This window comes from Nothobranchius furzeri, chromosome 5, assembly GCF_043380555.1.
Source record: "Nothobranchius furzeri strain GRZ-AD chromosome 5, NfurGRZ-RIMD1, whole genome shotgun sequence".
Classification (NCBI taxonomy): Eukaryota; Metazoa; Chordata; class Actinopteri; order Cyprinodontiformes; family Nothobranchiidae; genus Nothobranchius; species Nothobranchius furzeri.
The window spans coordinates 55,415,842-55,430,613 of NC_091745.1; the positions used below are offsets into that span (position 1 = coordinate 55,415,842).

Genomic DNA, 14,772 nt, shown 5'->3' on the forward strand with positions numbered 1-14,772 from the left:
TAGCAGTTTTCATGCATGTTTTAGATCATGAACACAGCTAATGTGTTTAATTTAGTGCTGAACCACTCCTGTAGACACAAAGTAAGGCTGGGAGATGTTTCAGCTGTTAGATTAAGGTTTTAAAAAAACAAACGCGCAGCGAGGAGATAAGTTTAAATTTACCCGTTGACTACAGAGAATTAATAACGGACACCAGGAGCGCTAAAAACAAGCAAAACGGCCTAATTTGCCTTTAAACAAAGAAGAAAAGCCAGCAACAGTAAGTGAGAAAAAAAACTTTAAAATCTAAACCCGACATCGCCCACCACCGACAGGGGCTGGTCATCGAGCACAATAGCCATCTCTTGGGAATTTCTCATGCTTTGAAAAGGTTTCAGGCAGCTTTTGTTGTATAAAGCCAGAGAAGTGTTTCTAAGCCTCCGTAGTCTTGTGAAAATCCTCATGCAGCTTTGTGTGATGCTTCAGAGCAAAGAGGTTTGATGTATTACATTTCCCTGGTTCTGTCCCACTACGGGAAACTTCTCCATGACAAGTGTTGCACTGAGCAACACTGTCTTTTTGCGCCTCAATGAAAAATACCGCCACACAGCCGACGCGTCTCTGGTTCCTTGCTATTTTCCTAGCAGGCATGTTTTGATCATGCGATGCGGGCTTTGCGTGCTGGATCTGAGCGCTGCTGGGTAGAAATTCTGGAACGAAATTTACACGGAACGGACTGCTTATATCGGACATGCTTGATGCAGTCCGATATAATCCGTTACACGTTTTTGGGTAGAAATAGGACGTATTTTCGATATCAATATCAGAATAGGACATCCCTACTTTTAATCACTAAATCTCAGGTTCGTCTCCCCCCACAGCATGATTAAAACTATTCTAGAATTATTTGAAAATGTTCATCTCCATCAGGATTTCTGGGTTAATGGGCTTGAAGAAATCTACAGGCAGTTGCTGCATACACAACGAGATTTTGACTAAATGAGTGAGAAAACCCATAGCTTTTTGGAGCTGTAGCTCAGGCAGATTTTACAGTAGATACATTTTGATGCATTTATTAGTTTTGACACAAATATGATTTCTGTTTTATGGTTTTACCTCAGAATGTTTTGCTTAGGGTGTCTGTCTTGATGTCACCACTCCATCTTTTGAGCTCTTCTCACACAAACATTACAATTATAACATTTATACATCAGAAGGTAGATATTTTTCTCATCTTTCATTTAGCTCATTGCTTAAAGACCAACAGTATCTCAAATCCCCTTGAGCAGTGGGGTTGAGGGGGTTGTCAGGGGAGGGCACGAGATGCAGGAGAATCCATTATTTTTAGCGTATTTATTTCATGCTGGAAAGCAAAACCGCCTCCAGTCACTAGGTGGCAGCAGCGCTCAGACTAATGAACAAGCTGCCATTTTTAACCGAGCAGAAGAAGACCATATAAATAAACACACACACACACACACACACACACACACACACACACTGTGGCCCAATCCCAATACTCACACTGCGCCCTCCTCAGCGAAGTGCACATGGAGGAAGTGCGCAGTAAGTCTTCGATACATTCCAGTTGCTGTTTGTGCTACTTTTTAAAATATTTATTAACAACATTTAAACAAACAATTGACAAAATTTACATTCACTACTGTCCACATTAAACCATAGTCTAAAACATTCAGAGCAGGGGTGTCAAACTCAAATTCACACTGGGCCTACGTGAAAAACTGCAGTGCATGGCCCGGGTTCGGGGGCATCAGGTAGACCTTGGCTCCTCTGCCGTTCCATCACAGGGGAGGGGGAGGTCCAGGACGGGGAGGACCAAACCTTACCTGGATGTCCCATGTCTTATATATTCTGGAAGTTGTGCAAATGCAGGGGTGGGCATAGATATTCTGCTGGGATGGGGCTGGGTTAGTGCCCTCGGACTCCGTGAGGCTCTGTAATGCTGCTGCTTTGGGCCCTGGCAGGATGGGCTGGGGTCTCCATGCCCTGGGTGGCAGTTTGACAACAGAGGTGCCTATTGGGGCCAGTAGGGGAGCTGGCTCCCTGGAGGGCTAAGCCCAACCAGCCATTCCTCCCCATCCCCGCATATTTCTCTCCTCCTGCTCCCTCACATCATCACACAAACATACACATAGGACCTTGGGGGGTGGGCAAGTCAGGGAGTGCGGGTATGGACCCCATTTCCGCATTCCTGTGGCAACCTGCCCCCCAATTTTATTTGCACCTTATACACTTCCACTGACGACATTCCACACAAACACACACTTAGGGCCTTGGGAGTGAGCACATTCAACGGCATTTGGCAGGGGGATATTTCAGCCTCCTCCCGAGTGCCGGTGCCCACTTCCAATTTTAAACCGCACTTAGACACTGATGGCTGAGGGTGTAAGTGGGGTGGTGCGGTGGCATCAGCTGGCATATGCCGGATGATGCCCGCACTGCCCACTCACCACAGCCATGGAATACACCTCATGATCACACAACACTATATTGGAGCAGGTGGAGGGAGACTAGGGGTCTTAGCCACCTCTGTTGTTGCTAGGCTTCCTGGGGCTGGAGGCTAGGAGGGAGATCTGGCCGTCTGGTTGGGGTCTGGGGTGGTGGGTTGCTGTGCTCAGCGTTGGGCGGGGGAGCCTGCTCATCAGCACCCCAGCAGAAAGGGTCAAACTCTGGTTACCGGTGATGGTTGTACCCCATGTGCAGCAGTACCGGGACCAGAGTTAATAGGGTGTGTATGGGGAGCATGAGTGAGTGTCCGGCGTGCATTTTTGTAAGTCTTGGGTTGTATGTGCATGTGTGAGCAAGAGGGAGGGAGTGTGTGACTGTGTTTGTGTATGACTGTATATGTCAGGTGGGGCCTTTGGGTCCTCCCCTCTCCTGGAACTTCTCTTGATGATATAGATCTTTGTCCCCCCTCCCCCTGCCACACCTGGTGTGGGGGCTTGTGCCATGGTCTGCCTGAGTGTTCGTGGCAACCGGGTCTGGGGGTTTAAGATTTTGGCATCTGCCTGATAGATCCCGGTGGCTGCCTGGTGGGGTCTGGGTCCCTGGGCTCTGCTGGGTCCCCGGCGGGGGTGGTCACCCCTGGGTCCCGGGTCGCTGGGTCCCGGGCTCGGCCGGCTAGGGGGTAGGAGGCTGCGGGCGGGCCTGTGGGCTTGCCGCTGATATCTCCAGGGACTCTGCCGGCTGCTGGTTGTGGCCCCCCGGGGCGATCCTCTGTGCCTCTCGAGGGGGGCGGGGGCCTTTCTGGTTGCAGTCTCCTTGGGGTTCCTGCATTCTGGGGCAACGCCTGGATCTCTGGGACTTGGAGCTCGCCCCCGTCTCCTGCGCATCTTTGGGGGGCGGATCTGTGGTCCCTCACACTCTCTGTTGGACGCTCCTATAGAGAAACCTTAAATAAACAAGCGCGTGTACACACACAGGTGCTCACATGGTGCTCTCAAAAGTATGGGCTTGGGCACGTTCAACACATGTCTTAAGACTATGGTGGGCACTTAATGCATTGTGATTTATTATCGTGATTCTTCAGTTAAGCAATGTTGATTATATATATATATATATATATATATATATATATATATATATATATATATATATATATTGTTTTTTTTTGTTCTTTTTTTCATCAAGTTGACGCAGTGATAGGTAGATCTTGTTGTATTGTTGTTGTGTCCCTTTTTTGTGTCCTTTTGTTTTTTTTTTTGTCTTTCTGCAGGTCTAGAAGCAGACTCTTGTTCATTTTTGTTTATTTTTGTGGACCTCCCCCCCCCCCCCTCTCCCCACCTTTTCTTTTCCTTTCTCTTTCACCTCTGTCTCCGTGTCTGGTCGGAATTACAAAGCATTCAACAACAATAACAATAAAGTTTTAAGTATCAGGCGTGACATTAAAAGCAAACGCTTTGATGCTCCACCTGAGAATAAATCTGTAAGGCTTGTCACCAGCATTCAGACATCAATTCTGCTTGCTTCACAGCCAGACAGGACACGGTAAAAATAAATAAATAAATAAATAAAAAAAACTGGGATGAAGTCGGGGGCCAAACTCAATATTTATTAAAAAAGTGACGGAGAATGTGCACATTTTCCTTTATCAACAGAGAAGCATGTTGAACCTTTTCAGTTGCAAACAAACTTATTTTTACAGTAACACTGAATGTGGAATAACTAAATTGCACATGAGCAAATCGATTTTAAACAAAGCACACATCTGTGGGATTCATTATTTGTCTAAAAAATTATTATTATTAAAAATTATTTTTATTCCTTAAATTGTGTATATATTCAGCATTTTTTAAATCTTTTAAGTATTTCTGTTTCATGTTTTCTTGGTGTTTACTCTTTATTCTTATTTTTTACTCCCCTGTTTTGCTCCTGTAATGAGTTTTATTGCTGCTGTGACGCCAAACTTTCCCCACTGAGGGATAATAAAGGGATGTTCTATTCTATTTCTATTCTAGTCATCTATCTGTAGTCTTTCATGTTCCTGTTTCAAAGTGGGTTACATATTTTTTCACAGGCCAACAACAAAAATAAAAAAATAGTAATTCTCTTAAATGAAAATACAACATCTCAGCTATTAACTTTCATGCATTGGAGCAGAAAAAGTGCAGAAAAGCTCGGCTCTGAGTAAGAGGAGTGTTTTCAGTTTGTCCGAGACTGAGGAGGTAATGCTGCAGATGCCGAGTAGTACCCAGTTTCTCCTTTCCTCCTCAAAACACAACTTAGATTATCTGTTGAATTTGTCAAGATCTCTTAGATTAGACACTCGAACACACCTGGCCACCAGAACCTTCTGCTGCTCTTGGTTCAGAAACGTGTTTAATACACTAATAGTTTCTGGACAGTTGTGGTTCGTTTGAAGCTTAATCCCTAATCTGCTTTTGTGTTTGTCTCAAACAAGGTGTTGAATGAACAAAACAAACAGGTTTGTAGTTACCATGGTGACACTACTAAGCCACTGGCAGATGCTTTAAGGTTTGTTAAACTTCTTAAACTGTTTATATATGAAAACATCCAGGCAGTAGCTGCATTAGCACTGTTCAGGGTCTCTTCAGAAATCTGGCTTTGGTACAGCATCATTCATCTTCTTCTGCTTCAGGATTGCAGTAAATGCGTCTAAATGATATCTGTGGAAATCGTTTATGGTTTCATGTCAGAACAAAACTGAATCAATAATACCTGCATTTGTAGATATTTGCAGCTGTCTCAGAGATGGAGTCTTGTGTTTTTCTTTTCATAGTTTTCCAGTCAAACACTGATAAGCACCTTCCAACAAGCCCCATCTGGGGGTTGTGGTGAATTATGTTGCATAGGTGCAGCATATGTTTTTCTTGGCTAACTTCCTGATTGTTGACAAGGTTTAATATTATAATTGAGCTCTCTCGGGCTCAGACGAGTAGTGCAAAATGAAGCAGGAGATGTAAGATGTTTCTAACATTTAAATGAGCACAGACCCGATGTGTCAGACTCTGAAAAGCCTCGCTTTAGTCTGCTCTCGAGTGTGTGTTTCTCAAAGAGCAAAAGTTATCAAGGCTTCAAAACGTCAGTAATTAAATCCTAATTTCTTTGTGTGAAACCAAAGTGCACAATAGGATTAGATTAAAAACAGAAACAAGCAGGAAGTGTTAAAAGCATGGCACTTATCAGCTTCATCACACTCCACCTCCCCTCAAACGTCACTGTTGCAGATCACTTAATGTGTGTGTGATGGTGAGCAGCAGGCCCACAGTCTTTGTGCACGTGTGCTGAATCCCCATTTTGGTGAAGTCACTTGGGGGTGTAAAGTGGATCTGCAAACGTAAAGATGGCTTTGTTTCAGCGATGGATGGTGGGATCAGGAAGAACACGAACGACACAAAAACACAGCCGCAGATAAAGTTATGTTTGATAAACAAGTGCAGTAACTAATCATGACTCAGCTTGTTTTATGTGGGTGTAATGTTCCAGCCTGTGCGCTGGTTAAGCTCTGACTTCATATATTCCATCAAACCAGAGCTAACAGGGACCTGCAGCTGAATCAGTACTTTTGCACGTGTGAAAGCTAGTTGAGACAAGCATGTCATATTTCCTCTTAAACAAGGAACATGTGCTTCCTCTTTGTTACGTTAGCTGTCACACGGCACTCTGTCACCCAAATGAGACAAACGGAAACTGCATCTCTAAAAAGCATGCATATTTGGTTTGTATGTATGCTTTTCTTCTTTATGTCTTGTTGTTGTCAAAGAAACAGTAGAAGTGTAACTCTGCACGGTTAGTACCCTCCATCCGTGACTGATGTTTACCAGGCTGGATTGGGACTCAAAAGCAACCTCACATCTAGATAGATAGACCTACTTCTTTTACTAAACTTACCTTAAAGGCACGATCTGTAAAATGACGCTGTCAGGGTGAGGAGGAGGAGATTTTTAAATTCGAACGGCTGTTGCTCACTCCCCCGCCCTTCCTGAAAGAGCCGAAAGCCACACCTCCCAATGTGCACGCGCAGGAAAAGCAGAGTCAACATCGGAGCAGCATTGTTTCTTCGTAATAGAGCTGAGCTAGTGTTAGCAATGGAGTTATCCGAGGTAAGAAAGTTGTTTTTAATCAGAACGTTAAACACACTGTTTACAAAAGGCATTTTATAAAGAATATCTATAAATATATTTTAAAATACCATTAACAGTTGACAATCTATATTGTAAATAAAATTAATCCTATCAAATTGTTAGCATTTATTACGAGTAATTAGCTTATTTTTAATTGCTTTGCCATTCAAGATGGGATGAATATATCAAAGCATATAATTTATGTAGAAATCATGAATAAACACTGCATTCTGTATAGTCCTCCTATAATCATGGTTGTTTTCATAGGGTTTCTGTTTATTGTTGGTTTAGCCCAAATTTCGACTAGATGTAAACCTGATCTGTGTCAAAATTGATTAATATGCAAAAGTACTTTTTATAATAGTATAATTTTTTTATTCTAATACAATTTAGAGTTCAGTGATAGAGGAATCCTCTGAGGAAGAGTTTGAACCTTCTATTGCATCCTCAAGACGTGGTGCAAAAAGGAGATGCCCACCATCGTCTCAAAGCCGTGGTGCATCCAGAGGCCGTGGTGCATCTAAAGGCCGCGGTGCATCCAGAGGCCGAAGAAGTGTGAGACACTCAGCTGTGGACCTTGGAGATGAAGATCTCTCTCGAGTTCAAAATCTTCGTTCCGAGCAAATAGACTTTGAACGTGTAAGCATAACAAAATTACACTAAATTATCCTAAAAACTGTTGCTGTAGCATCTCTTTCCACTTTTGTAGCAACATATACAGAACCTGAACCCTCAGCAGCCTATTGACATCCTTACCATGGTGCTGGACAGAGACCCTGGTGTTCTCTTTGATGTACTTGCCCTCTCTGGTCCACCTGCCACAACACCTCCAACATCCAATCAACCTTCATGGTGTGTATGCTCCCACTGCAGAGATATGCCAACTGATTTGGAAAAGAAATGCTGCCAACAGCCTCCCCAGACATGTATTTCAACTGTACCACACATGGAGGAGTTTATTCTGTAAAATGGTGTTCTTCGCCTGGCCAGAACATTGTGGAATGAGTTTCGAGCAGTTTATGATGACCCGGACCCTGGTGAGGACAACAGACAGTTCCGCCATGCAGCTTACAGACAATTTGTAGCATGGCAGCATGGAAAACTTGGTGGAGGATGCAGAGTAGTAATCCCAAGCTGCGTTTTCTGGAGGATAAGGGGAAAATTCCCTGACCCCAATGGTAACTACACTGGTTTTATTCCAAGACGATTGTAAATTAATGTATATATTTGATATTTTACATAAGTTTGTTTTTATATATTTTTGTTTGATGCTCTAATAAAGTGTTCTAAAGCACAACTCTGTGTTGCATTTGTAAAAATACCATAAATTTTAAAACTCCTGCACAACAACAAAAACTTATGTCTACCTCCAACATTTTACATACATTTTTAAATTATTAGTCCTTATTTCCCCAAAATATATCTTTATTTTAAAAAAATAAATAAATAAAGCACAGGAAACAAAAATAAAGAAGGTTTTGGGTTTTCTCTTGCCTCCCCCAACACCTATGTCTGTGGCAAAGTTTTACCTGTAAATAAAAAATAAACTCGATTAGCAATGGACTATTGTGTGGAAGATGTAAGGCAGATAATGTTTTATTTTACCATCACCGCAAGTCCATAGGTGTTGTGGAAGTTCCTCTGTTGATGGTGCAGGGACTCCGGACAGCAAACCGTAACGCCTTGGATCATCAGGCCTTAGCTTGTAGCGTCGAGGAAGACCTTTCTTGCTTGTCAAACGTTGGTTGACGATCATGGTTTCTTAGTTTCACCTTGTTCCATCACCTCCTCTAAATTATCATAGCTATGAAAATAAAGTACAAGCACAAGAATATGATTAAAATCAATACATATTTTATCATTTTGAAGGTAATAGACCTCGTCTATTGGCCGTCATCATCACCCTCTCCTTATTTTTCTCCCTCTACTTATTACGCATTTCTCTGTATCCACTGAATTCCTTCTTTACAAATAATTTCCTGTCTCTCTCTTTACATTTTAAAAACACAATTGTGTTATTTTTTTCTCATAAACTTTGAAATAAAAATATAATTTTTTAAAATATGTTTAATTTTGTTGTTGTGAAGTGCCTCAAGAGTTTTATCTTGAGCGGCGCTATATAAAATGTAGTTTTACTATTTATTTCTATACATTTTTTATAGTCATTCATTATCCCATTTCTAGAATTTTTTCAAAATAATCTACCACTAACTTAAAACAAACAGGCAAAATTATAATATTCCTGGTAGAGGTTTTTACGCAGCTATTTACCTTTCAGATGACTCTCCATGAATGCTAGACAGAGCTGGCACTGGTGTTGGAGAAATAAACCGTTGGCGTTTCAATGGTGTAGATGTTGATGCTTCATATTTGGACTGATGACTGTAAAAAACAAAGCCCAAAAGTTAGTGATCACAAGCTAAACATGTCTCCCCAGCCTTCACAGATTTTTGCATGAGCTGATTATCATTACTTTTATTTTAATATGGAGTTTTCACGTAGGTAAGACCACAAACTCAGACGGTAATCTGTACACGTGGCCCACCCAGGTTAGCACAATATGTCTTTCAGTGCTAATGGAAACGTAAGGTTTTGGATACGTTCCTGATCAATCACACCTAATTCTAACTGCTGAATCATCTCCTCAGACTTCTACAAGTACTACATGAGCTGCTGATTACTCATTTTAATCAAACACGCAGCTCAGGAAAGTGTAAACATCTAATTCAGCTTTCAAGATGCTAACTGAACCCCGCTAACGGGGAAGTTATAAACAAGAGCTTAAAACAATATACTGATGTGGCCTATAGTTAAACGCCACACTAATCATTAGCTCCCATATAAAAAAACTAAAATCCCCTTTCGTTACTCAAACTTCTTCCAAATATAGCATAACTAATTTGACTAGCATCGATTCATGTCGACTTAGCATTCAAGCTAACGCTACATTAGCCAATAGGACACCAAGCATACAAAGCTTGTTTGCTCTATTACTTCTTTCAGTGAAAGAAAGATTTTAAGTAAATTTATCCGAAAAACAATAAATAACGTACCTGTCCAAAAGATAATTTGCCAACTCTTCATCCGTTTTCAGGCCGTGTAGATCACGAAAATCACTACATCGTTTAAAACAATCTCCAATGTAAATTCTACTCGACTGTCTCAAACGTCTTACAGCCACTTTTGAGGAAGGGCTTTTAAACTTTGTAAATGTTTTTTGAGATGTGGAAGGCAGTCGAGGAATCGGTAATTTGGGGTTTTGTTGCTCCATGTTTCTGCAGTAAGCCGAGTGAGGCGCGTGACACTGTTGTGCACGCTGAGACCTGCTCGTGCTCGATGATTGACAGCTGCCCCCTGGTGGTAACGCAGCGCTATTGGTCAACGCGTTAGGCTTGCAGAAATATTGGCTGAGCTCTACAGGGCAGGGGAGGGACTTAGGAGAAAATTGAAATATTAAAGATTATTTACTTTTTTTAATAAAATTGGGTCAGATGGTCAAAATAAAACATTTTTAAAGTTTTTCTACATTTAAATGTTGCAGACTGTGCCTTTAATGAAGAATCACGGCTTACCTTCCAGATAAGTCCAAGCAGGCATGCACTAGCTTCTGCTAATCTGTCCCTTCTGTGTGGAGTTTGGATGTTCTCCCTGCCCATCCTCGTGCTTATTACTGCAGCAATCTCAGACCTGATCATGTAGCCCAGAAATCTAGACGAAGGATTTTGCCCTGCAGGTCAGTCTCGTAACGCTCCAGCTCCACCAATGGCCTGAGCAGTTTTGCGTCTTGCCAATCACTGCACTCTATGTTTGATGGTTTGTTTGTTAGCACCAGAGCTGTGATGGAGAAAGAAACTATCATCCGTTGTTTATGTGTATAATTTGTTGATTACCAGGCAGGAGAAATCCCATTAGTAGTGTGTTGTTTATTCTTTTAAGCAGGAAATCAATCATTTGGATGAATATTTAAACACTACATCTTTTCTCGTTGAAATCATTCTCGTAGCGAATTCCCTCTTTAACAGTTTTACGTTGATGCATGCATCGTCATACCGGCGCCCCCTGCTGTTGGTGGCTTTTGGGGTTTACTCAGCTGGTTGATAAGCCAGGCAGTTGATGGTATTCAACTGGACTTCTCCAGATTTCCATTCAGCATCTGACTGTAATTTTGACCTGAAATGATTCAGAACGTTTATGTAAGGACTTCTTCTAGTCCATGCTGTCACCTGTTGGAAAACGACCTTTTAGACATTTTTTTCCTGAAAGATGTCAGTGTTTCTTTAATTTCTTGAAGCTTTCTTGTATTTCTACATTGTCACCAGTCGTTATGTCGTTTTGGATTATCTTTTTTAATTAAATAATACCAAAATAAAATACTAATTAAGTTTTATGGTCTGTATTGAACTTATTTACTGTGTAAAATGTTTGAGAAAGAACCCCATATAGGCTTTTTATGTTAGAGCATTAAAGCTTAACAATATGTTTTATGTCAATAAAATCAAAAAGACCAACTGCAGCAATCATTCCAGCATCAGCACCATGAGATTAAAATAATTTTAAGCTAATTCTTTGCTAATGAGGTTTTAACATCTGATTCAGTCTACTGTATGTATCTCTCTATTCTCTTCTCCTCCTCCTCCTCGCTCTGTCTGTTGGTCTCTATCTTTGCTCTGTTACCATGGCACCTCATCGCCTCACCTCCTCAATCTGTTTTTGTGTTCTTATTAAAGGCTTCGTCACCTGACCCCAGCGTAGAGCCAGCAGGAACAGCAGCAGAGCCCGAAACACAGGATGAAGTTTTTGGTAAGACAATGAAATAAAACCTTGTATTTGATGCCAGATGCAGATTATCGGTGCTGCCTCCCAACCCAACCTGATCAGCAGATGCTCCTCTCATGTTTGGATCCATCAGTTGAACATGAATGTGGAATATGAAACAAAGGCGATCAAATACAATGTTTCAGTCTTTTTCCTCCCATCTTTGGTTAAACGTTAATGTGACAGACTGTACAGAGCTAAAATGTGCTGCTGGGAAGCCCGATATCCCAGCAATAAATCCACTCTGACATTGCACAAATTCAGTCTTGGCTGTCTTAATTCACCAACGCTCCCCCCTTGGCAATAATGACAGCTTCCCTTTCTCCACACTGACTCAGAGGCTGCTAATCCTTCATCGTGACATTAGTTTGCAGGGAGCAGGCTGGCCAGGGAAAAGTTAGCTTACACCAGGGATGAAGGGAGCTAAATAGCTTTTGGAAGCCATGTGATGAGAAAATCTTTCAGGTTAGAGTTGCCTGTGCTAAAGTTTTCCATCTTTCTTTTCAACTCACATCCAAATGAGTTGAGGGCAAATGAGGGGGGTTAATAAGTCCATTTGTAGTACTGCTACCCAACAGATGAGGGCAGAAGCTCGATGAACAGGAACAAAGACATCTGCAGGATGGCAACTGATCTGATGTAGGTTGGAGGCAGATGTGTAGCAAGTCTGAACAATTAGAATGTTTTTAAAACCCAGAAGGAAGTGGGTTATGGTTGGGGATACATGGAAAGCAGTGTATACATTTTTTTTCTTTTAAAGACTTTTTAAATGGATTATTTGGTGAAGGTTATTCTGTGTTTTATGCTGAACAGAACAGCTGAAATACCAAGTGAAAAATTGCTGCAATTACAGGTTAAATTTAGTGACATTTTTTCCTTCCACTGTAAATGAAGCCATCAGAGGCTTCCTGTTGGAACTTGTCGGCTCAGATAATAGAGTCGGAGTGAAGATGCAGCGTTCATACACCTCCCAGGGTGAAGGAAATGGCTTCTTCAACAGGGCAGGGAGCCAGAAATAACCTATAGAATCACAATCTCCTGCCCTCCTATAGGCAACTCCTCAGACTTTGTCTCATCAATTTACTAATCACATGTTAGCTTTGTCTGTTCTGCAGCAAGATTAAACCGTTCTGAAAGATCGAGAGAAGATAAGTGGAGTCAAAGCACCTGATTAAGTGACACGTTTAATCCCACAATGCTTAAGATGAAGGGTGACATCAACAATAAAGCAGTTGTTGACATGTTTATGTATTTAGCAGACGCTTTTATCCAAAGCGACTTACAATTTATAACCTATAGGGCATGTTGTGATCTGTGGGGGAAACCGGAGTACCCGGAGGAAACCCACGCATGCATGGGGAGAACACACAACTCCACGCAGAAAGGCCGCGGCCGAGCCGAGTGTCGAACCTGCAACCTTCGTGCTGCGAGGCAACAGTGCTAACCACTGCGCCACCATGCAGCCCATGTGTTAATCTAAAAACCTCCACGGAGACATTTCTAATTATTTAGACTCTATCGTTGGACAGTGCTCGTCCATTTGAGCTAAATCCTTTTATAAAAGTGAAATCTACATCCCACAGTCTCATCATGCCTCAGTTAGCATGAGTTGTAAGATCATGTCACTCCAATTAGAAAAGGACAACCACCAAGAGAACCTATCGTCTGATTAAAGAGATGATGGCAACACACCTTGCATTAGACTCCTGGATGCTGTCTTCTTGACAGATGACACTAAGCCAGAAATGTTTACCCATAAGTGTCATATTTGGAGGAAACCCAACACAGATTAACAGAGCAAATATCTACCTGATGTCAGCACGGTGGTGGCAGGTAGATGATTTGGGGTTTTTTTTTATGGGGGGGGGGGGGGGGGGGTGCTAGGTAAACCATACATGTGCGAGGCCATCCTGCTGTTGTCTGAAGCTTGGCTGATGCATGAAAATAGCCTAGAGCACAGCAGCTAACCGCCATGGAAATGGCAAATACAGAAGTGTCACAGTCAAGTCCAGTGCCCTCGTTTATCAACCGTACTTAAGCACAGATCTGTGCGTGTGTCATGAGTAGGATCTATTTTACGCATTGTGTGGTATTCATCATTTTGTACTTGTGCATGAAAAGGTTACAGTAAAAAAAAGTCAGATCATGCATACAAACAGTATCTAGTAGGAAAACAAGGGAACTGCAATACTGAAGGTCTCAGTCATCCACACATGTTCCTCATCCACAAATGATTTTTACCCAATAAATAATTATTTTGGTTGAAAAAACAGCTTTATTGCATATCTGGTGCTAGAACATATAAAAGACACCTGTGGCCAATGGGATTCTGACATAGTAGAATGGCTGATTTTGTGTTATTGGAGGATTTGGCAGAGCGTGCGCTAAGGAGTTAAAGCATCCTCCGTGAGTGCACTGATCTGATTCTTGGAGGAGATCTTTCTGAACCTACACTGTGATCTGGAACCTTTGTGGAGCAACAGCCAAACCGCACAAATCCGACTCCAATCCATATTCTATTTTTGACAACTCCGAGCACCCTCAAGAACCTCGGTTTCTCACATGTGTTGTCAAACGCACCCACATCACCCCGCTTCTCCTCCAACTTCACTGGCTGCCGGTCAACTTCAGGGTTCATTTCAAGATCTTCTCAGTCCCTACACCCCCAGCAGGTCCCTGAGGTCCAGTGACAAAAGCCTACTGGTTGTGCAGCACCAGGCTAAAGACCAAAGGTGACAGATCATTTGCTGCTGTGGCCCCCAGACTCTGGAACTCTCTCCCCCTGAGCCTGAGATCAGTTGACTCAGTGGACTCCTTTAAAAAGCAGCTGAAGACTCACTTGTTCAAGCTGGTTTTGGGGTGACCTTCATCACCCTCTCCTTGTTCTGCTCTCCCCACCTATTCCACCTTCCTCAGGATCCACTGATTTCCCTCTTTCCTATTCACTCTCTCTCTTTCTTTAAAATTCTTAATCACAATTGTCTATTTTTTGCTCATTTTAAATATATTTTTAATCATTTTCTAAATTATTTTTATATTTTCACATTTTTTGTTTTTGTGAAGCGCCTCTTGATTTTTATCTTGAGAGGCGCTATAGAAATGATCTTTTCTTCTTCTTCTTCTTCAAACCGACTGACAGCTCTGTATTCATACAACAAACGTTTCCAGACAAGAACAAAACTAACAGAACATGCCTTCAGCTCTTTAAATGTAATCTGTAAATGACAAAAGAATGGAACATTCAGTCCATTACACAGTTTTTTTTTATGTTGAACCTTTATTTTTCTTTGTGTCTGACAAGGACCTCCCCTCTTGTCTCGACCGCTTTTACAACCTCTGCAACGTGTTTGTTTGTCTTCTACTTCTGCAGCCA

The 14,772-nt window shown here is 41.9% G+C and overlaps 1 protein-coding gene across 1 annotated transcript in view; it reads left to right on the forward strand.

Annotated features, from left to right (window-relative positions):
* The window catches only part of LOC107378934 (myelin basic protein), a 96,498-nt gene that overhangs the window by 55,792 nt on the left and 25,934 nt on the right, over positions 1–14,772 (forward strand). The window contains exon 3 of the mRNA XM_015949439.3: positions 11,312–11,384. Within this exon, the coding sequence (XP_015804925.3) occupies positions 11,312–11,384 (73 nt within the window). The remainder of the gene's footprint in view (positions 1–11,311; positions 11,385–14,772) is intronic.